Source organism: Haplochromis burtoni, unplaced genomic scaffold, assembly GCF_018398535.1.
Source record: "Haplochromis burtoni strain Fernald_Lab_line unplaced genomic scaffold, NCSU_Asbu1 Contig_199, whole genome shotgun sequence".
Lineage (NCBI taxonomy): Eukaryota > Metazoa > Chordata > Actinopteri > Cichliformes > Cichlidae > Haplochromis > Haplochromis burtoni.
In genome coordinates this window covers 82,463-109,205 of record NW_024582560.1, presented here as the reverse complement: position 1 = coordinate 109,205, position 26,743 = coordinate 82,463, and the positions used below count along the sequence as shown (strand labels likewise).

The window sequence follows — 26,743 nt, the reverse complement described above, 5'->3', positions numbered from 1 at the left end:
AGAGCTAGCTCAGGAATTATTGTGGGCAGCTTACACTCTGAGGACCCCTTTACCACTTCCTGTTTGATCACATGCCATGAGGTCACTGCTGTGATAATTTTTTTTTATTTATTTCATTTATTGCACACCTTTCTGATAAAACTCTGTGTCACAACCAAGTGCGTCAACACCAAAGTCGATGTAATCCAAAAAAATTTTTGTAAAAAGAGCTTAATTTAGGTAGATTGTAGAGGCCATAAGCAACTGATGAAAAACAAGATGGCTTCTGTCAGAAAAACATGTGTTATGAGAGAAAGTAGGGTATTTTGTCAACACCATCAGATGTCAACACCATCAGGATTTTTGTCTGACGGTGTTGACCCTTTTTCTAATGGTGTTGACAAATGCCACAAAAGTGTGCTATTCACATTATATTAAGTTATTTTTTACTAATATTTCAGATATATTACTTCCTGTGTATTTTACTGATATTTCTGCTTTACAGATGTGTCAAATATTGTCAAAGTTGCCGGGGCAAGCCGTGTGTGAATTATTAACAGACCCAAGATGCAGACTGCTTAAGTTGTAGTGAGCTTTATTAACAAAAGGTGAAACAAACAGGAGAGAGGTGGACGAAAACCAAAACCTAAGAGTAACCTAAACTGGGAAAAACTAAGCAAAAACAAACCTGAAACCTTGAGACGTGAAACAGAGCTGCGGGGAGATTACACAGAAAAATAGAGGGGAACGACACAGACAAACCAGCAGCTACTACGACAGAAGACACGACTAAAATACACTCAGAGAAACACAGGGAGATCACACACAGGTGGGGGACACAGCTGGAAGTGATTAACGTGAGGAGACCAGGGAGGCAAACTGAAAACACTCACATAAGACGCAGGCCTTCACAATAAAACAAAATCAAATCAAATCAAATCACTTTTATTGTCACATCACATGTGCAGGTACATTGGTACAGCACATGTGAGTGAAATTCTTGTGTGCGAGCTTCACAAGCAACAGAGTTGTGCAAAATACAATAATGTAAACAAGCAAAATACAAGAATGGCTACATCTGAAACTAATAAATATATGTACAATATATAATAGTATATGCATTTCTGGATGTGTATACTAAATATTTTTCTACGTGTGTGTGTGTGTGTGTGTGTGTGTGTGTACACATATTTTACAAATTAAATAGAGTAAACAATAAATAAAATATATAAAAATATACAGAGAGGAAACATACACGTAATGAAACAACACACAAACTTAACACTGACTGGGGGACACAGAACATAGGAACATGAAACGTGAAAAAGGAGCGTACAAGAAACCCAGAATAAACAAAACCACAGAATAATAATAAACTAAAACATAAACACAGAGTCACAGACTCCGGACCATGACACAAATATTATCAAATTTGCCTTATCTTGAATCTCATTGTTTATGTATACATTATTAATCCTGTAGGAAAATGCTTAGTCCTCTGCATTTAACCCATTCACTCAGTGATGCAGTGGGCAGCTACCAATCCAGGATAGCCGCTGTTCGTTGGATTTGAACGCCCAACCTTCGATCATGTGGCATCTACTGAGCTAGCTGTGCCCCGAGAGCTGTTCTTTAAGTATGAATCAGAATGCCCATTTGGCTTTTCTACCTATAAAACCCGGAGAGCAGCCAAATGGCTGGTAGGCTTTTAGCTAAGCTTTAGCTTCAGCCAAGTGGAAGCTAAATTGGCTAGTCATTCATATGTATATTAGGTTGTTACCTGGGAATTCTGGAGGGAGGGGAGTGGGGGTGTGTGATTGAGGGGTGGGGGAGCTGCTAAAAGCTGTGCACTTTGTGTTTCATCTTGATGCATTCTCAATCATCCAGGGAAATAAATCTCCAAAAGTCACCAACTTGGAGTGTTTCAGTTTGCCATCTTAGGGAGAAATCAACACACCGTCTAAGAAGTTTTTGCGCAAATGAAAGCGATGTGAAAAAATTGTCCGTGGTAACATTTCTGCCCTTGTCTAGGAATGGTTCCATCAGCCTCATTACTACATTTTCAGAAAGTCTCTCCCCAGTGGGACGATTGGGGTCCTTGCCAAGATATGGGAAGACATTGCAAATGTACTTGGATTTTAGGTCGCAAGCCACCCAAAACTTGATCCCAAACTTGTCAGGTTTACTTGCAATATACTGCAGGAAACAGCACCGAGTCTTTGATGGGAAAAGCTGTTCATCAACGGTGATATGTAGACCAGGGTTGTAGCACGTGATGCAGTTGGTGACAAATGATCCCCACACACTGGAAATTGCAGCGAACATGATTGACATGGCAGCACTGAATGCACATGTGCTCTATCAAGCATGCACCAGGGACGAAGGAAAGACGGGTGGACTTCCTGGTGGAGCTTGCAAGAGAGTTGGCTCACTCTCATGTAGCTGGAAGAAGGCAAGAAAAGAACAGTTGCTTTGGACACAACCCTCCACACCTAGCCCTGGAAAAAGAGCCATGTGTCAGGTCAAACACAAATGCAAGAACAATCATGCCACTGTGCGATGTGTTCACTGCTAAAAGATACACATGTGGTAAATGCAGACTACAGATACCATGGCAGTGCCAGGATTGTGAGTGATTGCTGAGAAATGTTGAATTGTTTACTCACTCACTTTTTATTATTATTTGTAAATATGTGTACAAATGGTTGGTTTTTTGTACTGTTTTTATCAATAAATCTCAGCAACAAAGGACATACACCCATGTGTGTTGATTTCTCCCTAAGATGGCAAACTGAAACACTCCAAGTTGGTGACTTTTGGAGATTTATTTCCCTGGATGATTGAGAATGCATCAAGATGAAACACAAAAGGTTCACATCTTTTAGCAGCTCCCCCACCCCCTCAATCACACACCCCCACTCCCCTCCCTCCAGAATAGGGCTTTCGGAGCGTGATGTCACGGGGGTGGGCGTGGAAAGGATTTTGGCCAAAAAAAAAACAAGACTCAAAAAAAATACACGGGGGGCAAAAATAAAACAAAAATACAAAGTGGGTAAAAGAAGTGAACATAATTAAAAAAAAAAGAAAAACATTTTCAGGACGATAGCATTCAAAAAAAAAAATGTTACGTACTTGCTGTGTGTCGGCTGCAATGTTCGATCTACGACCGGCACGGAGAATAAGGTTGAAAATGGATTAGTCTTTTTATCTTTCCCAACCTGGAAGCACATGAGGCAGCTCGTGTATCGATGTTACCAAACGAAGGCGTCCAGCCTGGAGAGCAGCTGTGAGACGAGCTGACGTGCAGCTCTCTTCCATCTCCAAATATCTGTTGGTGCTCCAGACATTTTCATTCCGGTAAGTTCTAAATATGTTCATATCACTCTTTATAGCCTATTAGTTTCATTTTCGATGCGCTCTGAGCTCATAGCAAATTAGAACAAACATCCTACTGAGTGATTTTGCAGAACTACCTTCTATTTATAGAGTTGCTAATTATTTGGCATTATTGCAGCAAACCAGCCGATGAAATGGATGAAACATCATGACTGGGTTCCAGCGCTACACGAGGGACCTGCTTCAAACATACCACCATGCCAATCTGATTACTTCTTCCATGTGAGGGTGAAGAGGTGACCCTCCTGGATAAGATGGTGAAGGTTTGCTGCGTTTTGGTGAACAGTGTGATAATAAAACCAGAGAAGAATGAAACCTGCTCCTGTTAAATATTCTTAAGTCTTGTGCTGTTATTTTTTCAAAAGATACAGTAAATAAAGTAATGTTAGTAGTGGGTGATATCATGTAAACACTCATGATTTTGTGTAAACATTTTGTCATTTGTAAACTGTAAATGACATCGATTCACTGTAACTGATGTGATGTTCTATAAAGTGGTTTTAATAAAAAAAAAAAAAAGTGTGTTTGATTTGATTCGTAGACCCCGAAAATGCCGCCGCGCTCCCACAATGCATTGCGGCGTGACGTCAACTCCGAAGCCCTATTCCCAGGTAACAACCTAATATACATATGAATGACTAGCCAATTTAGCTTCCACTTGGCTGAAGCTAAAGCTTAGCTAAAAGCCTACCAGCCATTTGGCTGCTCTCCGGGTTTTATAGGTAGAAAGGTAAAAGCCTGGGGATGCATGTGTTAAGTGATGATGTATGAATCCTGTTTCTGAGCCTAAACTATCTGAACAAGCCCCTAAAAACAGCCAGTGATCACTGTCAGCCTAACCATCGGGAACCCTCACGTTAACTTTTATCAAGTGGAAAAAGTTAGCAGTTCATCCTCCAGCTTCACTGTGTTTATATTATGCTAACACTAGCTGTGTCGCTAGCGATCACGTAGCACATCAATATATACCAGCTAGCCCAACTTCAGTAACCTGACAATAGTCACTGCTGTTTAGTTTTCTGTCTTCATTTATGTTGGAAGTGGTAGCAGAGCTGGTATGTTCAGGTGGAAACAAGCAATCTAACTTTAACTCTGTTAAATTTCATATATTCTGTTTTCATGGATGCCTGGATGTTACACCTGGTAGAGCCACACTGATCATTTTATTAAAGATGAAAGAATTTAGACAGTTTGTAACTCTCAGTGATGCCGCAGAGTTCCTTTGACTTTGGGATCTGCAGCGGAGTTTGGACCTGGAAATGGCTAATGACATCAGACTTAATGGCTGGATAGCATTTCTATTGCTTAATGCATAATTGTGTTGTGAATATTCATCCTTAATCTGTGAAAAAGCATAAGGTTCAGAAAAATTATAGTAATTACAAAATGGTACATTTCAGGCTAAGAATAGCAAAGGGGAACCTGTCAGTAGAGGAACGAAAGAGAAGGAACAGGGATGATCAAAAAAGAAAGAGAGAAAAAATTAACAGCCAGCCTGAGTTGAAGAAAGAGTTTCTCATAAAGGAAAGGGAAAGATGGAGAAATAGAGTGAAAGAGGGAAAAATAAAGAACACCAGTGATCTGAAAGGAAGAGAAAAAAGTCAGAAGAGAAGGTTTTGGAAACAGCACAGAGAGACAAAAGGAGAGAAAGTCCAGCAGGGTCTAAACACACAACCACAGAGAACTTTAGGAATCAAGGAGTAGTAGGCAGCTACTTGCTGGTGAACTATTAAGATGTAGAACTTGACATGTGCAAAAACAGAATTGTTATGATGTGTCTTGTGATATTACAAAGGTTGTTAAGGTTTAATGGTCATTTTGAAAGAAATAATATCTTGTTTTCTACTAGTGTGTCACCACCGTCAGCACCTTGTCAACTCCATAATATGGAGTTTTTGTTTATTTTTCTCTTTTGGAGAACCATATAGTTTCCTCCCTCATGATCTTCCAATAAAAATACGTAATTTTCTCAATAAATGTGTAATTTGCATGCTGCTATAATATGATCTGTTTCTTATACGATTAAATACAAGCTTCTGAAAATATGTATGACTGTAACTCTAATAATAAAAAGCCAAAACAATCTTACTTTTAAATGTGGTATAATTACTTTGAAAACATATGTGCATAAACAATAGAATAGAGAAGCTGCTAATAGTCAAAATAGCTGAAACAACTTAATTTAAAATATATATTTTTGCATTTCTTTGTGTCTGACGGTGTTGACAAAAACTGGTGCACTCCCAGCCAAAAACTTTGTGTAACAATTATATGCAAATATGTTTTTGAAAAATCAAAAAATATATTTTAGAAAATTAAAACCTGTTTTGTCCCTAATCTCAGGAATCACTGATCAATCACCTGGATCACCTGTTGAGAGAAAAAAAAGAGAAAACAAGAAAAAAAGAGAGCAATATAATAAACAAGATCATCACGATAACCTATGTGAATATAACAGTAAATACTAAATATTGAATATTATTGTGCAGCACGTAGGATCAACAGCGCACAGTGTGCTTTGAGGTAGCAGCCAAAAAGTGTACAGGGTGGCCATTTATATGGATACACCGTAATAACATGGGAATGGTTGGTGATATTAAAGTCCTGTTTGTGGCACATTAGTATATGTGAGGGGGCAAACTCCTCAAGATGGGTGGTGACCATGGTGGCCATTTAGAAGTCGGCCATCTTGGATACAACTTTTGTTTTTTCAATAGGAAGAGGGCCATGTGACACATCAAACTTATTGGTAATGTCACAAGAAAAACAATGGTGTGCTTGGTTTCAACTGTAACTTTATTCTTTCATGAGTTATTTACAAGTTTCTCTTTGTTCACAGCCATTGACATGTCGAAGATAACACGTGAGGAGTGGATCGAAATTGTGTTGATATCTGGTGAACGCAGTAACCGGGTCATTGCAGCAGATTTCAATGCAAGACACCCTACGAGACCACCCATCTCCCATGCTCGTGCAAACTGCTTGCTAAGTTTCGTGAAACTGGTTCAGTGTTGGATTTGCCAAAATGTGGACGCAAGAAAACTGTCTATAATGAAGAAACATCAGTGGCTGTCCTAGCTTCATTCAGCAAGAGCCCACAGCGTAGCACTCGCCGCATGTCACTGGATGGCATTAGTCGAACATCCCTTTGGCGGATATTAGCTACTCACAAATGGCACCCTTACAAACTCCAGCTACTGCAGCATCTCAACGAGGATGACCCAGATCGGCGCACAGAATTTGCAGAATGGGCAAAACAAAAATTGGAACAGGACCCTCAGTTCACGCAGAAGATTTTGTTCAGTGATGAGGCAAACTTTTATGTGAATGGTGAAGTTAACAAACAAAACCACCGCTATTGGTCTGACACTAACCCACATTGGATGGATCCCTCCAAGACTGTTGGAACAACAAAAGTGATGGTTTGGTGTGGTATATGGGGTACAACGATAGTGGGTCCATTCTTCATCAATGGAAACCTCAAGGCCACTGGATATTTGAAATTGCTACATGATGATGTGTTTCCCTCTTTATGCACTGAAGCTGGCACGTTCCCTGAGTTTTTCCAGCAAGATGGTGCACCACCACATTATGGGTGCCAGGTCCGAGCATTCCTAGATGAACAGTTTCCTGGAAAGTGGATTGGTCGTCGTGGGCCAGTTGAATGGCCCCCAAGGTCTCCTGATCTGACCCCCTTAGACTTTTATCTTTGGGGTCATCTGAAGGCAATTGTCTATGGTGTGAAGATACGAGATGTGCAGCACCTGAAACTACGGATACTGGATGCCTGTGCTGGCATTTCTCCTGCGGTGTTGCTATCAGTGTGTGAAGAGTGGGAGAAGAGGTGTTGCATTGACAATCCAACACAATGGGCAGCACATTGAACACATTTTATAAGTGGTCAGAAATCCTTATCTCCGCCAGGTCAGAGGATGTTTGGACTTATTGGCCAATTTGCATGAAGCCCGGGAGGCGGCGCAAGCTCGGAAAATAACGGACAGACAACGGCCACCCCGGAGCAGCCGTGTCAGCCTCACTTGCCGGACGTGGTTTTGCCCGGCTCGTCTGAGCCATCTGCGGGGAGGAAACCAACCATTCCCATTTTATTACGGTGTATCCATATAAATGGCCCACCCTGTAGTTTGTGTCTGTGAGCACCCGTGTGTACACCTGTGAGCATGAGCGCGCTTCATGTAACAATCTGCTAGAGGGTGTGGGGAGCCATAGCCCCGCCCCCCAGGGCATGAGGCAGGTATGGAGGAGATCCAGGCTCTAGACATCCAGAGACCCCCAGAGTGCAAGAGTCCAACGAAAACCAACTGCGGGGCAACCGTGCCACTCTCTCGGAAAGAGCTGAGGAGAGCCACCAGGATGAGGGGTGTCACCCTGCGACGCAGTCCCACGCGACACAAGAACCACCAACTGCACCGATGTCTGAGGGCGTCTGCCACTGGCAGGGGGAGTGGTGGGGGGAGATAGGCCTCCATACCTTGGGGGCCTGAGATGTCCCAGAGAGAGTGGCGTCTGATACCCAACCTGACATATAGACACAGACAAACAGGCACACACAGATACAAACATTCATTCCCACCCTCATGCTCTCATATGCAAATACTCAGCACTCACCCAACGTGAAGACAGAGATAAATAGACACTGTACACACAATCACACTCCCCAAACGTACTCTATGCCCCAGGTCTAGGTACCTTTGCCCCTAGAGGGGGAAACTGCACCCAGACCCATGTCATTATAGAGCTTGCTTTGAAAAACTGGTGCGCAGTCATGTTGGAACAGAAAGGAACCATCTCCAAACTGTTCCCACACAGTTGGGGGCATGAAATTGCCCAAAATGTCATGGTAAACTGAAGCATTTACAGTTCCTTTCACTGGAACTAAGGGCTCACACTATAACCCCCCACCCCCCCCACCCCCCTTAACCAAACTTTACACATGGCACAGTGCAGTCAGACATGTACTGTTCTCCTGTCAACAACCCAAACCAGACTCGTGGGTTTTTTTGTCAGTGGATTACATCTTTAACAGAAAATTTGCAAAACATGACAAAAGAACCCACAAAATCTGTTAAAAGACTGTGATGTGGTCATTTTCTGTGCTATAGAATAAAAATAAAGATGAGCTAAAGTTAATCTTAACCAGGTCAAAGTAAACAAAGTGGTTGTTTTGCATCAATCCTAGATTACCAGAAGAAGAACAGGAAAAGATGGTGGAACGGGCTATTTGTCCTTATGACTTTCTGCTCAAAGCGTTAGAAAGACTAAGAAAGGTAACTAGAGGTTGGAAGGAAAGACTAAAGTGGACTCTAGTAATCCATTAAAAATACTCTCTGCTACAATTTAATGTACATATGTGCATAAAATTAAGTTTAGGGATATTATGCTCACAAAATGGTTTTGGACGTTAAATCCTTTTGCACATCTGATGGAAAATCCAGTTCTTCCCTTCTCTGTTTTAAGTTGACCTACCTAAGTGAATGGCTCCATAGACTCATGTTTGTCTTTATCTCTATTGACTTTTTCTATTTAATCCTCTATTAAAAGATATTTAATGCAGTTTACCAAATGCCAATGGACACTTCTCCCATTCTTGTCTTTCTTCTTACACCTTTCCCCCTCTCTGAGTGAAGCTATCTCACAGTCTTTTCTTTGTTAAATGAAACACACCAGTAGGCTTTTAGCCAGCAGCAGATTGTGTGGCCAACATACAAACAGTTTATATGTTTGCTGATGTTTGCTGATGTTTGCTGAGCTGATAGAAACGCTGTATTTGTTCCTGCCACTTTATGCAACATTTAATCATGACCAACCGCAGCATCGCACACAGTGCAAGAGTGATGACTTCAGCACTTGTGATGCAGTTTGCTTTATCCTCATCTTCCATGTCACCAGCTGCACCATACAGTGGTTGTGGTTTCAGTTTTCATTGCCTCCCCTGCATTTCTCAGCTTTTGTTACAAGCAAACCTCAGAGCGACTGCACATTTCCCCCAGCCTTGCAAACAGTAACATTTCCATTACAATCTCTCTATAAAATTTGTAATGTGAGTAATAACTTTATGGTTTGAAACTGTTTTGTGTAACACATCTTTAACTTCATTGACTCTATGTGTCATGGTCCGGAGTCTGTGACTCCGTGTTTATGTTTAGTTTATTATTATTCTGTGGTTTTGGTTATCTTGGGTTTTTGTACTCTTCTGTTTCACGTTTCATGTGCCGATATAGGTGTCCTCCAGTCTGTGTTCAGTCGGTGTGTTTCCTGTTTTACTTTGAAGGTCTCTGTCTGATGTCAGTGTGTTCTGTTTACGTTTCCCCTGCCTCGTCAGCTGTTATGTCTCCCAGGTGTGTTTCCCTCCTGTTTCCCATCCCCTGATTACTGGTGAGTGTATTTATAGTGTGTGTTCCCTCGTCCTCGTTGCTGGTTCCTCTGTGTTGTTCCCCTCCATCTTCCTGTGTATCTCCCTCCGTATCTCTGTTCATCTCTGGGTTTGGTTTTCGGTTTGTTTTGTTAGCTGTTCCAGTTTCGTTTCTTCTCGCCATGCCGTTTCTGTTTGTATGTCATCCTCCTTACTAAATAAAGTTCACTCTCATCACAAGCAGCATCTTGGGTCCTTATCTACAACTCCACACGTCTGCCACGCTAGACGTGACACTATGGCTTTTTTTAGTGATGGCCAAATGAAGCTTTCTGAAGCATTGAAGCTTGTATTGAAAAACGGTTCATTACTCGAAGCTTTTCAACACAGTCCTCTCTGGTGACATCTGGTGGCCAAAAATATGAAGAGCAGCTTGAATCCACAAAATAAAACCAACCGCTTCATTATGATTGCACACTCTACAGAGTGGAATCCTGTCTGATATTGGGCCTCCGTTGTGTTGCTTTGAACGTGTATTTTTTGGTGGTTAAAAAAAAATGTGTTTTATTTGTTTAATAAATAGTTTTGACCAGTAAACTCTCCTTGTTTAAACATGCAGCATTGTGTGGTCTTTCTTTGCTTGTGACTTCTTGATGTTGGTAAATACAATAATTGAAAAATACCACGTTACATATAATATACATATCAAAATGTACAACACATTATGGAGTATGCTTCTGCTCTGAGGTCTTGCCTCCGTGCACTCATGCAGTTAATCGCTAGACGGGTATTTTTATAAATATTATTACATTAGGGTAATTTTCCTATACATATTTTTGACCTGGGGGTAGAATTGATTGTGAAATGAGAAAGGGAAAATGCTTATGAACTTGCAAATTAAAAACATGATGCATTTAAGGTAACCCTTTTCCATTTTTATTTAAAAAGAGAATTTGTTCTAGTGTGCGATGGCCGAACCTGTTCCTTTTCGTGGAGATAATTTCTCCTGCCTTAAGGAAAATCCCTTCACATGGCACAGAGGAGGCTGGAGTGCAGAGAAACTGGTAGAGATGCAGTTATACAGTCTACCTGGGCCCCACCAACTATCAGCTAAAGAGAATAAATAAATTAAATTGCTGCACATTTGGCAGACTAACATTTTCAGATTAATTAAACAATAAAATATATATTTTTACAACATTACATGTAAAGAGTCAAGTGGAAGTTTTTCTAAAGTTATTTAATGATATTTATATTATGGAAGCAGATTTTTGACATTTTACCTTTTTCCCGTTTTCAGATATAATAAACACGCACAAAACAAAAGCAAACGGCCAGAACACAAAGCTGGAAAACCCACCCGATTGACAAAAATCAACTCAAAATTCTCCCACACAACAGAACCTCCTCTATTCCTCGCTGGCTCCAAATCTCTCAGTGGAATGATCAGTGGTTCGCTATCTGTCACCATCAAAACACTCCACAAATCCCGCGAATGATTCGCTTCCTTATAAACCATTGAATCAGACACCGAAGCAGTTAGGTTCTAAATGAAGCTTCGGACGTCACTGATCACGTGACTCTGGCCAAACGAATCAAGCTTCGACACAGTGCTTCTGAAGCAGTGTGTTGATTTTTTTGACACACGCACCGGAGCTTCAGCTTCAAGCGGGCCATCACTAACTTTTTTCATTTTTGATACATTACTTATCTTAAAAATACAAATGTAGGGTGGAGGAGAGAGACTTTGTAACACCCAGCAAGTAAGTGCTGGCAGAGGCTCCAGTACCCCTGCCAATAGATAAGAAATTGCATGAGTGGATAGAAATGAAAGTATAAGTCAGACCAAAGTATAAATGTTTATGTGGAAACTTGTTTTTATTTAAAGAAAATTGATTTTTTTGAAGTTTAACTTTCACAGGGCATATAAGAAGAAATAAATAATGGTATAAAGAAATGTGACTCAGACAGAGTTTAGAAACACTTCTTCTTCAGCAACAGAGATGACTCCATACACATACACATAGCTGTTTGCTATGTACCAGAAGTGAAAGTACAAGATACAAGCTTTTGTTCTTTACATCAAAGTGAAGCACTGCAACATCAAGACAACATCGCCAAGATGATTGACAACGACATCGTCCTTGAAGCACTGGGGGTGATCTGCAATGCTAAGATAACTTCTGTTCAACAAAAACAAGGAGAAGTTGGCATCGGTTCTGGTCTTCTCGAAGCTTTCAAAAATTTGTTTTTCACAGCTCCTGCTACGCAGCTGCCTGTTACGCAGCTCATTTCTACAGTTGTGGATGGAGATCAAACTTGGTAAATGTTATACTAAACCTCTGATAACAACTACTTTAAATGTCATTACTGAAACAGGATTGTAGGTTTTTAAAAGGATTAGGCTTTAGAATAGAATTACTGGTGCAAAAAATGTTTCAAAAATAATTTAGATGACACTAGTAAAACTGTGCCGAGACTCAAAGTCAGGTTGTAGTTTCGAAAACCCAAAGAAGTTTAATCGTTTCACAACAGGATAGAAAAATATGTGTGCTCATTTTTACCTGCATTTCACTTTATATAGTGTAAAAAAAAAAAGTCCAATTAAAATCCACCATTTTCATTTTCAACAGCTAAAATTTCAGATTGTTCAGACTTCTGAGACATAACTCATTAACTTTTGTAAAACAGCATGACCTATAAGCCATGCATAATCTGATTTCAAATATATTTAAGTCGATGACATGAAAAGACAGCTGATCTGCTTTGGAACTTTATGCTTACAGCTCGGTGTCACAAAGCAGCTTGATGAGGATTGATGGGCACGTGTCTTCTGGATTGTCCGGGAATATAGGTATTAAAGGTTTTCCAGCAAATAAACATGTATCAAAATTTGAACTAGAGGAAAGAAATGGAAGGCGTTTCATCATCAACGAGGAAGAATTCTTTGACCCCAGATTTCACTACGACTTTACTGGAATGAAAGACACAAACACCTTTTACAGAGGTGACGAAGAGTACTGGCGTCCTTATGGTTGGCAGCGTTTTGCTATCAAGGTAAGTATCCCTTTGAAGCAGCCATGTTATTCATGTTCAGCATTTAAACTGCTAAAACTGGTCCTTAAACACTATCAAGCACTGGATGATACTGATACTCACTGAAAAAGACGCATTATGAATTCAATGATACCACCGTAAAAGTTACTTATAAAAAATGAAGTGTATAATGAAATGAAGCATATAGTATATGAAATATATAGTAGAATAAAATCAAAAGATGGTTCACAATGTTATTAATAGATCATTTAGAAACATTACAATGACATTGATATCAAAATATAGAGTTGGTTTTGTTTTCTGTTGCTGGCTTTATTAGAAACTTTCAACTAGCGGCTGTGATGAACAAATAAAATGCAGACTTTTTTCTCTTGGTAGATACAGTGGAAGGAGGGCTGTGACTTCAATAGATTGTCAAAAGAATTTATATTATATTTCACGGGAAATCAGAATAATGACAATAATAATTTTACTTTTATTTGACTTTTTAAAATTTGTGTGTAAAACACGTGTTTAACTTTTGCAAAGATAATCTATGGACTGTCTGAAACAAACAAAAGCAGTTTTGATGACCTCAGACCGACAGACTGTGTCTTCGTACTCGAGCTGCGCCCTCTAGATAGCATCCTCTGCTCTTATGTCCCACTGCCTCATCCATTCCAGCCTCTAGATACAAAACAAACAAACAGATGCAGAAATAACTACAGATAAAGAGATAACTTTTGGCTCTTTGACCTATCAAAAGCGATAGTTTTTTTGTTGTTGTTGTTTGTTTGTTTTTGACTGTGTTCTGCTATGAGTTGTGCCCCTCAGCTTATGTAACTCTACGAAGCTATCATCTGTTATAACATCATAACAGATTTTCTTGCATGAAAACATTTGATCACAGGTCCTGGATAAGTATGATGGAAATGAATGGCTCGGCACAGCAGGCTATCGCACTCGGTCAGTGTCAGGGGAGTGGCCTGTGTCCTACCATGGGACATCTTATGACTCTGCTTGTGACATCATCAAAGGACGTTTCAAGGTTTGATTACATCATCTCTGGTACTGCAGTATTTTAACCAGTGAAAATATGATACGATGCTTTAATATGGCAATACTTTGGAATTACATGCCTAGTAAGCCTCTTCTGTCAGGAGGTCTGTGTCTCCATCATCTCCATGATGACTTCCCATGATGCAATGAGCATTTCATCTCCACTCCAATTGCTGTATAGTTATTTGACACAATATCTTAAAATATTTCATGAATGTTTATCTTCTGTCTGTCTGTGTTTTTGTTCTCTTGTTGTTTGTTGGTCTTTCTCTGCTTCTCTTTCCCTCAGCCCCTGATCAGTATCTACTGAAATTTCAATAGATTTCATCTTCAGTAGAAGCAGAACATAACAGAAAAACACAATACGTGTTAACAAAGACTGTGATGTGCTCATTCCCTATGCTGTAGAATAGAAACCTGATCTACTGTTAGTTATTGTACACCTTTAACTAAATAAATAAATAAATAAAATGGTTAAAAATGACTTAAAGTTTATCTTATTCAGGTCAAAGTAAATAAACTGTAACATTCTCTAAATTATCTAAATCTCTAAATTAATTTCTAATTCCTCTCACTTTATTTAACAGCCAGGTCACCGTGGCGTCTATGGTAGAGGGGTTTATTCTACACCTGACATCGAAGTGGCCCTCAAATACTGTAAAGATTTCAAGTCCAAAAAAAACGGCAAGACGTACAAAGTGATTCTGCAGAATCGGATCAACCCCAGATACAGAGAGAAACACAACAATGATAAGTACTGGCTGGTTCCCATCAATGAAGAAGAAGAAGAGGAAAAGATGGTGGCGCGTGCCATTCGTCCCTATGGCCTTCTGTTGAAAGAGTTCTAAAAGACCAAAAAGGTCACTAGAGGTCGCAGAAAAGCCAAATAAAGACTAAAGCAGACTCTAGTGATCCTCTGTGCTGCAATTTAATGTGTAGTAAACCCTAAAATTTGTTATTTACCCGCATGCATAAAAATGTTTGTGGAAAGAGAAGTGAAGTTAAGGGGTTATTATTATGCTCACAAAACTGTTCTCACTAAGAAATTCAGGTAGACGTTCAATCCTTCTTTGTTCTTATGAGCTCTGAAGAACTGGTGGATGATTTGTAATTCCTTGGTGAGATCTATTACCAGTGTTAGTCAAGTTACTTGAAAAAAGTAATTAGTAACTAATTACTGATTAATACTCCATAAAAGTAATCCATGATACACAACCTGAATAAATAATAAAGCAACAGACCTTTCAGCCCAATTCTACTTTTTCTGCATAATCCATCAAATAAAATTGAATCTTTTAAAAACTTGTTTTATCAGTTTTAATCTTTTAATTTTATGCACATTGCATTAAGCAAAAATGAAATTATATTCAACAGTCTTTGACTTGAAGAAATTTGTTTAACATTTAAACCTATTTTCTGCATATTCCCACATATAAAATAAAATAATTTTTTGTGTTTACACTCACTCTTTCAAATAGATGCAAGTAAAACACAGCAAAAAATAAATAGAATCAACGCTCAGAGTCACAAAGTCCTGTCGTTCTTAAATCTATCTTCACCTGTTAAGCAGGAGTGGGGCGGGTGGAGGTTTGCCCGGTGCCACAGTAGTCATGTCAGTGGGGGTATCCGGGGGTTTCTCTGTGAATTTCACATTCCTGTGGCAGCGTGCTAGGTGCTTGCTCAGATTTCAAGTTAAATTTTTCGCTGTAGAAAGACATTTTCTTCCCACGCAGAGTGTACAGCGGATGCTCATATTTTAGTCACTTTTTACCGACTAAAGTAATGTAAGTACGTCCAAGCTTTAAATGCTGCATAGTCGTACTCTGTCCTGCACTCCATACTATCCATTGTTGATCTACACAAGTCTGTTGCTGCCACAGGTGTCGCACATGCTTATGTCATTGTCATGAGACACTCTCACAAACAAAATCACGGTTTAGTAACGCAGTAAAGCGGCGTGCTTACTGGAAAGGAACAGTAATCTATTTACTTTTTTTGCGATAGTAATCCCTTATATTACTCATTACTTGAAAAAAGTAATCGGATTACAGTAACACATTACTGCTGTTAATTCCGGTTCTTTGAATTTTTAGGGCCAAGAAAGACACGGCTCAAAAGTGGTCCTTTTACTTTAAAAATTATCTTTAATTAACATATCCTGGATATGGAGACCTGAACACACGGACACACAAGCTCAGGTCTGAAGCACAAAACAGGAAGCCTAGTCATTTATATACTTGCTCTCTACATCATACCACACTTTAAGTTTCAATCAAACAGCCTAGTTGGTTTCACTTTCACTTCATTCTAGCTGCAAAAGCAGGCTTCTGCAAAAGCATGTAATTTCCTGTCAGTCCTGTCGGCACAAACTGTACTAAGAGTTGGGCCTCTCTTATCCAGAAAAAATATAATAGATTTCAGATTATATTTTTAAATTCCAACACTGCCCATCTCTGTCTATAATAGCTCTTAATTGCACACGATCACACATTTTTACCAAAATATGTATATATCTGGTTGACCTGCTCCTTTTTTCTCATTTCTCATTTTCACAATTTAAATGCATTAAAAATGAAAAAAACTCCCCATCATTTATAATATTGCACTTTGATTCATGCTAATTTTATAAATAATGTGTTCCTTTGCTTTACTCTTTTTGAAGTGTGAAAAAAAAGCATCTCCACAAATTATTGTTTGTACTTTTTGCTGCAAAAGTGTTTCTTTGATGCTTTTTGTTCTTGCATGAGGGGAGAGAAAATCTAAAGTGTAAAAATTGTTTAAGATGAAATTATGTACGTTTAAATGAAATGCAAGCTTAGAGCAGAAAATTGTAAAAGGTTTGATATTTGTGCAATTTTACTTCTCTGATTTTGAAGATTTTAGATGTTTGTCACTAGTAAATATGCTTTTAACTATGTATATTGAGTTCCTTTAAATGTCTCAACATTCTAATCAGTCTAATTTGTAAGTGGGAAGTTACTGAGCTCTTTTTTGTCACAATATCTATATAAATATCCAGTAAGCAGGAGTTCACTGGGTAAAAACAGCTTGAGCTAGAGGTCAGAGAAGAATTGCCAAACTGCTTCATGATGATAGGAAGGTCATAGTCCCAAGTGAGAGTGTGTCAGGAAGCGTGTCCTGTGTGATATCTTAAGTAAGTCAAACATGTAGATCATCGAGAAGAACATTTCAATAACAGATTAGTCAGATCTGTGGACAACACCAACAACCTCTGATGCTGTTGAAAGGCATGTTCAGAGGCATCAAGAAAGACGGAAAGGCAAGGATGTAAGGAGAGGTAGAGACCAGGTGAAAGGGGAGCAAAGCCAGGCGCTACTAATGCTCTAGTCCGCTGTCGCTAGGAAGAGAGATAGAGCAAGTGTCATCTTGAAGGAAAAACTTTTTGGAGGTGAAGAAAACAGAGGTGAAGAGGAGGTGTTGGTAGGTATGATGTTAAGGAGAACAACGCTGAAGAACAGAAGGTAGTGGATCTTGTGAAAAAGATGGAAATGGCCGTGATGAACACTGATGGGGTTTGCCTGAATCCTGGCAAAGGTACTTCTTGACACTGGGCTGTTAGAAAAATGCTACATTTTCATTAGAATTTCTTGCTTTGTACAAACTAAATATAAAAGTGAAAAACAAGAACATTTTTGCCATCCGCTGGGAAACTATTCGGGTTTTTAATATATAATTTGGTTACTAGATTGTTACTAAATTTGTTAGTAGATAATTGATGAGATACTAGATAATTAACAGATAGTCAAACACCTTCTCCATATACAGATTAGTATTACAGAAAAAATATAACATTTTAAAATATAAACAATATACTATTAATATATTTATATTAACAATATATATTAGCAGTAGATGTGCAGGGAATGGGAGGGAAGGTGCACGAAAAGCAAAAACATGTCGTCGTTTCTGTCACTCACAAACAGGTGAAATATAAATTTAAAAAAAGAAATATCTGCAGGGTGAAAGGTATCGGATTTACAGAAATGTTACCAAGAGACAATGGGAAGGAAAGAAAATGCCTTAAGCCTAGGATAGAACAAGTTTGGAAAGTTGGAAAAGTGTCCCGTTTCTGTGGCCCTTTTGGATACATTGAAGGTCAGTTTGGAATTGATGGATGAAAGTGTGTTTGTTTTTTGAAAAGTGAAAATATGTGATGGTAAATCTATCTGGAAGATTGGCTATATGTTTTAATAGCATTCTTCTCATCTGATAGAAATCAAAATCATCCAAATGTATGATTTATTCCTCATGACATAGACATAGACACATAGCACTCCACTCTTTTTGGCCTCAGGCTTGGAGGTGCTTCTCGTTCCTGCTGCTTCACATTAGGCTGCAAACCTCTCTAGTGTGAGCTGGAGGCCACCACCTGATGAAGTCAATGGAACCACATCATCTGCAAAAAGCAGAAAGCTATTCTGAGGCCAACAAAGTGGAGGCTTTCTGCCATCTGGCTATGCCTAGAAATTCTGTCCATAAAAATTATGAACAGGAGTGACAAGGACAGCCCTTTGTTCCCATTTATTCTACCTGAAACTATTAAAATTGCCATAAACATTCCTAACAGCCTGAAAGAAGATTTGAAACAAGGAGAAAAGGCTGAGCTATGTCAAATTTCATGAGAACGCTGGGCTTAAAACCTGTTGAAAGAGGTCTTATGGACTGATGATTCAAAAGTTTTTGATTTAAATCAATGTAAGTATGTACGGAGGAGGTTAGAAGAAAGGTACAACAGTTTTTATACCCATCCAATAACCATGGTGTATGTCACAGTTTCTGGCTGGAACCTGGAGCCTGGAGAACTATTCCTAAAGACATTAAAGAAAAAATTACAAGCTTGTAAAACAGAGTTCAGGCTGTGCTGAAAAATAAAGATGGTCATACCAAATATTGACTTTGAAGCTCAATAGAATCGTTTTTGCCTTTTACTGTACATGTGTATTCCCACCTACGTTTGCGCATGTTTCAATAAATCACTGCACTTATTTTCCGTTTTACTGGCAAAATATAGAAAAAAGAAAGGAGGCTCAATTCTTTTTCAGTGGATTGTGAACCACTAAAAAAAGTGAATGTGAACGTACGGAGAGAAAGCGAGAGAACCCTGGGTGAACGTCCCTGTGTGATTTTACTCCATATCCCGGCATCCACCGCGGCACCGCCCTGTTATCTCATTGACGGTCAGCGGGGAGGCCTTTCCACATCTAGCTACATTAAAAAAAAAACCAACAACAACCCAAAAAACTTGAGCACTGTGTACATACCTGATGGTAAGTGGATATCTATGTCATGTTATGTCAACTCGCAAACAGTATATGTGTTGAGTAAAACCAACACAGTTTTGTTAGGGTTAGCGTATGTTAGTAGCAAGCTGCTCATCCTGGACTAGCTGTATCAAAGTGCTTTCCGGTGTCCCAGCCAGAGCGGAGCTCAGATTGGGGAGTTGATAGTTTTGTGCTGACGGCTAACATTAATATCATTACTATGCAGCCAAGTCACGGCCGGGGAAACTGAGGAGACTTGGTCTGGCTAGGAGTTGCTACATGATTGGTCATATTCCTAACTTTATTGTTAAATGATTAAAACCGCATAACTTAATTCACCTTGCCCAGACCGCCCTCCTTTGCTAGCTTAACTAGTTAACTTAGCAAACGAATCTCTACCGGGAGTGTTAGCTAAGGCTGACTAGCTCATTCCGCAGCTAACTTAAAATGACGTGCAGGTAACTTCTCGTACCATCTCCTTTTAACAGACCAGCGTGTCTTCTCTGTCTTATGCGTATGATCGTCTTCTGTAATCGGCTTTAAGCTATTTCTGACAGCGCTCTGAGGCAATGAGTAAGTCATGTTTGCTTGCGAAGTTAACATTTTCATGCTTGCTGGCTGGCCTTGAACTCGAGAGACTGTTGCAGGGACTCAAACATTTTAATGTGCATTTTAACAACGTAGCTGGATAATATATGTTCAAAGTAAGGTGTGCTAAGCGCCACCTTAGCAAACGCTGGGTGGTTTATTAACACTTGCGTAATCCTGTCAAATCCGAACCATGGTTTGATTAACACTGGGGAGGCTTTACGTCCCATTAGTGTTGGTAGTTAGCTTTTATTTCATTTCCACTATACTATAAGATAAAATACCACAATCAAATTACAGTGCCATTTCATTATAAAGTTTACAATTGCTTCATTTTACTACAATCTGTTTCAGGACACCTCAAGTGTTTCAATGGCGCTATCAGGAAGTACCACTAGCAACCATACCCTGAACTCAACAGGTGGTGGTTCATGGGAGATCAGTGACAAGGCCAAGCTTTGTCGCTTCCTCTGCTATGGCTCAGAGGGAGCCTTGTACAGTACCAGAGAGAATGGTCACATCAGAGTGGAGAAGACTGGAGCCCTGCAGTCCATGCTCCAGGAGAAACAAGGCGCTGAGGTGTTGGAGGAAATAAAAAGGTTCGCTCAGGATGGGCAAGCTGTCAGACTAGAGCCCTCCATTTTTGCCTTGGCTTTGTGCTCCCAAAACCCAGACGTGAACACCAAACAGGCAGCGTTCAAAGCCCTGAAGGATGTTTGTCGTGAGCCTGCCCATCTGTTTTCTTTCATCAAGTACAAGAAGGAATTAAAAGAGCACATGAAATGTGGGATATGGGGGCGTGCCCTGAGGAGAGCACTGTCTGACTGGTACAATGAGCAAGATGCCATGAGTCTAGCTGCTGCAGTGACCAAATGTAAGCAGAGAGAGGGCTGGTCACACCAGGATCTGCTCAGACTCTCCCACACTAAACCAGCTAGAGATGGTAAGTATAGAGACCCACGTCATTTAGCCTGCAAAACGTTATTAGTAATCAGTTGAATAAACGTCTGCAGTTATCCAACTTTCTTCTTTGGGGTTTTATTGGATGTTCTCTGTTCTGAGTATATATGTGCATATTTATAAACTCCCCATGCTGAATTTTAATCAGTACAGTGTAAGTTTTTATTTTGTTTCACTTTAGTCAGTGCTAACATGCAACGCCCATCTCTTTGTGTTTTCAGCTATTGCCTTGATCAGCAAATATGTAACAAAAGGGTGGAAAGAGGTCCAGGTTGCTCATGAAAACAAAGAGAACGCCGAAGAGGTTATCAGGGTGCTTTCATATCTTGAAGTGGTGGAAAAGGTAAAGCACAGTCGGGATGAAACTGAGGTCGTCACTTTAATAGAGGAACACAAGCTTGAGAGGGAACAGCTGCTGACCGAGCATCTGAAGTTTAAACAGGCGAGTCTGTTAAATCATTTTAACCTGGTTGCTGTTTATAACATAGACCGTAGTGATAATTGATGAGATGAATCAGTTTTTACACTTGGGATCTTATTAAAATTAGAAATGCACACGAAATAAGAAGATTTTCAGTGTTCTCAGCCCAAACTGGTGACTGACTGGGCTGAGAACACGTAAAGCAGCGCACACTCATAACCACAGTTTGACAAGTGGGGAAACTGCTCACACTGAGTGACTAGACCAGTGTCCAACGCAGAAAACCACGGGGAGATGACCACAAAAATGTTTAACAACAAATCTAATCACTTTCACCTAGCTGAACATACGAAGCTAGAAAAGGCAAAGTGGCTAAAGGAATACAGAACTCAGAGAAGGTACAAGCTAGCAGCGTCTGTATGAGCAATCAAAGCTTAAAAACGATTATGAGGAAAATTATGAAGGCAAGTGAAAAACAGATAGGGCTTGTGAAGTTCAAAACAAACTGGGTAGTAATGAAAGCAACTCGTATAGTTTTGTTAAATAAATATATTGTACCTGCTGTTGTTTGGTAAAGTAAAATATGCCATGTAAAGGGGGGTGTACAGCAATTTATTTTCAGTTTAGTTTTTAATCTGTACCTCCTTCCAGTGGTGGCTGTAGAGCAGGTCACTGATCAGAAGGTTGGTGGTTCGATTCCTGGCTTCCCCTAGTCTATATGCCAAATATCCTTGGGCAAGATACTAACCCAAAATTGCTCTCCGATGCATCCATCGGAGTATGAATGTGTGTGAATGTTAGCTATAAAACACTTAGAAAGATGTGCTTGTGCGAATGTGTGTGAATGGGTGAATGCACAAGTTGTGTAAAGCGCTTTGAGTGCTCAGATGAGTAGAAAAGCGCTATATAAGAACCAGTCCAGTAGCAGCACAAATGATAGAAAAGTTTATTTTTTCAGTTCTCAGAAGCTTGTAATCAGCAAAAATCTCCCTCAGCAGTTCACACTAAAAAAAAAGAAAAGAAAATTGCATCTTTAATTCAAACAGAGCATTTAGAACAGGGGTGTCAAACATGAGGCTCGAGGCCTTGGAAGAGCCTGGCAAAAAGTCCAATCCGGCCCACTGGATGTCTTTGACCCACTGGACAAAGTGGGTCACCTGTATTTTCATAAATTTTACAGCTTGTCCTGCTGATGAAGCCTGCTGATGAAGCCCTCCTACTCACAGTCTTACACACTACATCAGATTATTAAATGAACAGAAAAGTTCCTTTTTTCTTTTTGGGTTTTCAGTACTGATAAAAGAATTCCTGTTTTTTACAGTGTGTCCACAGTAAAATAAATAAAACAACAAAAACTTTCTGCTTTAAAATTACAGGACAGTCTGGTAAATGAGCTACCAGAATTTCTTTATCATGTAGTAAAACTGAGATGCCCTGTTGAAATTGCACCTCTTTATTTATATTGAAATATTGGAGGGATTAAATGTGCAGCTACACGTAGTTACACTGACAGAAAGGGGACTTTCCTAGGTCTGGCCCACTTAGGATTAAAGTTCTGTTTATCTGGCCCCTGATATAAAATAAGTTAAACATCCCTGGTTTAAAAAGTAACTGCTTTCTTGTTTACTACCTAAACACCAAATACCATAAATGATCTTTACTATCTCACATCCTGAACTACTAGGACTTCTTTTTTTTTTTTTTTTTCCTTTCCAGTTTTTGGCGGTTGGGGTGAGCCCCTTGTAAGTTCCTGCTCACTGCGTAAAAGTGTTCCCTGGAGGGGGAAAAAATCAAAACATTTCTTATCTGTAAAACTGCAATGTTCAGGTAGACTGAAGCTAGAGCTGGGCGATATGAGATTTTTTCATATCACGATATGTTTTTTTCATTTCAGGCGATAACGATATCTATCACGATATAAGCCAAATAACTATATTTGTAAGATTTAAATGTGCCGTTGCTCACAAGTAAAATGTGAAATAATCAGCAGCTTGTTTTTATTTAAATATTTATTTCCCATAATAAGTTCAACAGGGTAGATGTACTTAAGGAACATGAGACTTTTTCAGATAAATAAAGGCAAATATTGCAAACTACACAAAAGGCAGCCGCTAAAGCGTTTAAGTTTCAAAATAGAACAAACAAAACAGACTAAATTGTCAATTCCACTTAGAAACAAAATATTAATTCTAAAAATAAATCTTAGTTTGTTTTACAGAAGAACAGACAAAACTGACTAACTTTTGTCAATATCAAATAAACTGAGAACTAAAAGGAAATTCTCAATCTCTCCTTGTTGTATAGCTGAGCTTTTCAAACAGTTTTAACAGTTACTTTAGTCTGACAAAAGCCGAATGACGAATTAGCGCTTCCAGTCAGAGACTGAGGCTACGTCCACACGTACACGGGTATTTTTGAAAACGGAGATTTTCCGTTTTCGTTTTAAAAAATAATCCCGTCCACACATAAAGGCAGAAATGAAGGAAAACGCTGCTATGAACATGCCAAAGCAGCAGGTGGCGCTAGATTCCTAACCGTGCAGAAATATTGGCCAATCAGAAGTCTAGAAGCCTCGGTGGGAAAAAGTAAACAAAGCTGGGGCATAGAAGCAGAACCGAGTCGTATGTGTGGACGGACAGTAACTGTGTGTATATGTAAGCATTTAAACACTGCAGAGAGTAGAATTAACAGTAACAGTATTGTAGAAATTCATTTCACCGAAACAATAACGTGGCGCACAGTGTGACGCATGCACCAGTTTATTGTATTTCCAGACTTGCTTTCGGCACAATTTACAGTGCACGCTACTCTGTTTTTTGTCAGACTTGAAATAGCCGAAATACCTTCACACTACGGAACTTCTATGGCTCTTCCGTTCGACAATCTCTCCGGCGTTGGAACCATCATCTGTTTTCTCTTCGGTCACGCTCGGTTGATTTTTCTAGTCGGCACACTCATTTCCTCCATTACCCGCTGGCTGCTTCCCAAACAAACACACGTGCGGCTTGGCACTTGTGCTATACGTAACAAGTCACGCGACGTGACGCTGCGGCTGTGATTGGTTCGGCTCTGCGCTACTTAATTTGGATTGGCTGACCTTTTTTTTTTTTTTTCTTTTTTTTGGAGGACAAGAGCGGCGAGGTCTATCGCGATAGCTTAATTTCTCTATCGAGTAAAAGTTATATCGCGATACATATCGTTATCGTTCTATCGCCCAGCTCTACTGAAGCCTAATGTAAAGAATGTGGAAATGTATTTTTCTACATCTAACAGGATGTGTGGTGGTTGTTTTCTGCAGGTATGGAGCGCTTTGTTGAAGGAAATGCCTCTCCATTCGGTGGTAAAGATGTTAGGTAGGCTGACATCTGGCAAAGTTCTTGAACCGGGAAGCTCAGAAACACAGTTTTTATGTGACAGAATTCAAAGTGAGACGGCACTAAAACAGGTAAGGCTCACAACTTCTACCAGAAATGTTATTTTGTTTTTAATTATGCAGAGTTCAATATTTAGGAATTAAATGTCTCCTAAAATCACCAGGCAAAGATCCACCCTTTCAGTATACTTTTGGCTACAGAAAACTACAAAAAAGGCCATGGCTATCAGGGTAAACCGAAATGGGAAGCAGACCGCAACATCCTTAAAGCTATGGACTCTGCCTTTTACAAGAGCTTTATGGTATGTTGTTGTAATTTTCAAAACTTTCTCCAGTTGTTGCAGAAGATGTCAGCAGCAGTTGTTTAACATGAAGGACCTGTTCTGCTGTGACTCTGTCCTCAGAATGTGGAGCCTGTGGGTAAATGCTTTGTTGTAGCAGTAGATATGAGCGGGTCATCGAGCAGCATTGTCCCAGGAACGTCGATCAGCACTGCTGCTGCTGCAGCCGCTATTGCCATGGTAAGACTGTACTACAGCCAGATGATGCTGTCTGGTTAGTTGGAACAGCTGCATCTTCAAACAGGGCTCAGGCTGCCCCATCTTTAGAGAGATCCCGGGTGATGGCGTGGGACTGTTGACGCATACTGTGAATTCCCTGAAAATGCCTTTCTCAGTATGTTAGCGCATAGGCCCTAACAGTGGTGTACTGTGTGTGAATGTGCATGCAGGATAAAGGCATTTTAGTCAGGGTAACTAAATGGTTTTCTTTTGACCTTGGCTTTGACACAGATTTTTGCAAGGACGGAGGCTGACACACATGTGCTTGTCTACTCTGAAGAGGCTATGGTACCATTCTCTATTTCTGCTGATATGACTCTCAAAGAAGCAACCGATGAACTGGTTAAGGTAAGGCTTTACAGAACATTAAAGGTGACGAGATAATACGAGCGACTGAACAGTTCCTTTCAGGAATATACAATACAATATTTGTTGCAGACGAGCAACTAGAGGCATTTTTTCTTCTTCTTCTTCTTCCACCTTCACATCAAAGTACTGCAAAGCAGTGCTGGTTAGCTCAACTACCACCTGTTTATTGTCCTCTCACATAGAGCATGAGAGAAAGGGGTGCCTTTATGTTGCAGTTCCAGAGTGAGAGCAGAGACTGCACCGTTCCCATTCAATGGGCCACGGAGAACAGGAAAGCTGTAGATGTGTTCGTCACTTTGAGCAACAACCCACTGTGGATGCTTACTGCCAGCCCAGTGGAGTCTCTGAAGAAGCACAGAGAAGTATGTTTGTTTTTTCACATCTGGAGTTGAATTAAATAATGGCCTTGTGTGGTAAAGATTGTTTTTGAACATATACAAGCAAAGATTAACGGGATGGGGTTGTTGTGCTATTGTTATTCACATTGTTCCATAGATGGCTGATAGGGCACAGTTAATTTTACAGCATTATAAGTTCTCCTTTAAACTCCTTTATCTAAAAGGTTACTTAAAATATGTACTAAGTGACGATGACAAATGTAACATTTTTACAATAAACATGGTTTGTTTTGTTATTCTCAACAGACATCAGGAGCTAATTCGAAGCTGGTGATGTGTGACCTGACTAACATTGGAATTGCCATCCCAGACACAGAAGACCGGGGTTTGCTGACCATCTCTGGCTTCGACCTTGGAGCTTTTAGTGTCATTCGTAATTTGGCCCAAGATCTGATCTGATAAGATTTCTGGGACTTTTCTTGAGAAATGTAATGAGTGTAGAATATGAAGGCAAAGAGTGGACCAATGAGGCTCATTTAGCATGTAGTGTCCCAAAACAGCACTAATCCAAAAGATGCTGACAATTTCAATTCCAGTTTTTCTTTGTTTTCTCTTGCTCACCATTCAGTCGACAAAGTGTCCAGCAGGCTGGACAACACTTTGGAAATGTAAAATGCATCTATATTTTGTGAAAATTGAATAGGAAGTGATTAAGACATGGTATGTGTTTGCATATCATGTTTTTAAGAGTCTCTATATGATCAGCTGTTCAGTACTTTGGTGGATTTTGATGGATCGTGATTTAAGTAGGGAAAAAATGAACCAATTCAACATTTGTAGCAAGAGGTTGGCAGGTTAAGGGGAACACTGCAAGAGTCAGTCTTAGGGTGTTTGCAGATGTAGGTTTACTTCGGGGGGATTACCTGTAGTTTTCAACATGCATGCAGCAACATGCAGTTAGCAGGTTTGATGTAGAGCTACTTAACATCAATGAAAGAGAAACCTGACACAA

General features: G+C 39.7%; 2 protein-coding genes across 6 annotated transcripts in view; both read left to right on the top strand.

Annotated features, from left to right (window-relative positions):
• The first annotated feature begins 10,619 nt into the window (after positions 1 to 10,619).
• Positions 10,620 to 14,832, top strand: LOC102309047. The gene is made up of 5 exons (XM_005935704.3): positions 10,620 to 11,508; positions 11,834 to 12,067; positions 12,532 to 12,802; positions 13,692 to 13,829; positions 14,428 to 14,832. Exons 2-5 carry the CDS (start codon positions 11,868 to 11,870, stop codon positions 14,686 to 14,688), a joined length of 870 nt encoding a protein of 289 aa, XP_005935766.1. The 5' UTR covers positions 10,620 to 11,508; positions 11,834 to 11,867; the 3' UTR covers positions 14,689 to 14,832.
• Positions 14,833 to 18,997: 4,165 nt separating this feature from the next.
• The window catches only part of ro60 (Ro60, Y RNA binding protein), a 9,376-nt gene continuing 1,630 nt past the window's right edge, over positions 18,998 to 26,743 (top strand). The window contains exons 1-9 of one of the 5 annotated variants that reach the window (XM_042226167.1): positions 18,998 to 19,128; positions 20,065 to 20,653; positions 20,892 to 21,112; positions 24,390 to 24,536; positions 24,629 to 24,766; positions 24,869 to 24,985; positions 25,256 to 25,372; positions 25,576 to 25,755; positions 26,038 to 26,082. In XM_042226167.1, the coding sequence (XP_042082101.1) occupies positions 19,126 to 19,128; positions 20,065 to 20,653; positions 20,892 to 21,112; positions 24,390 to 24,536; positions 24,629 to 24,766; positions 24,869 to 24,985; positions 25,256 to 25,372; positions 25,576 to 25,755; positions 26,038 to 26,082 (1,557 nt within the window). In that variant the 5' untranslated portion in view covers positions 18,998 to 19,125. Of the gene's footprint in view, positions 19,129 to 19,151; positions 19,696 to 20,064; positions 20,654 to 20,891; positions 21,113 to 24,389; positions 24,537 to 24,628; positions 24,767 to 24,868; positions 24,986 to 25,255; positions 25,373 to 25,575; positions 25,756 to 26,037; positions 26,738 to 26,743 lie in introns of those variants that run through there. The other 4 variants (XM_005935709.3, XM_005935706.3, XM_005935707.3 and 1 more) reach the window with 4 other exon arrangements.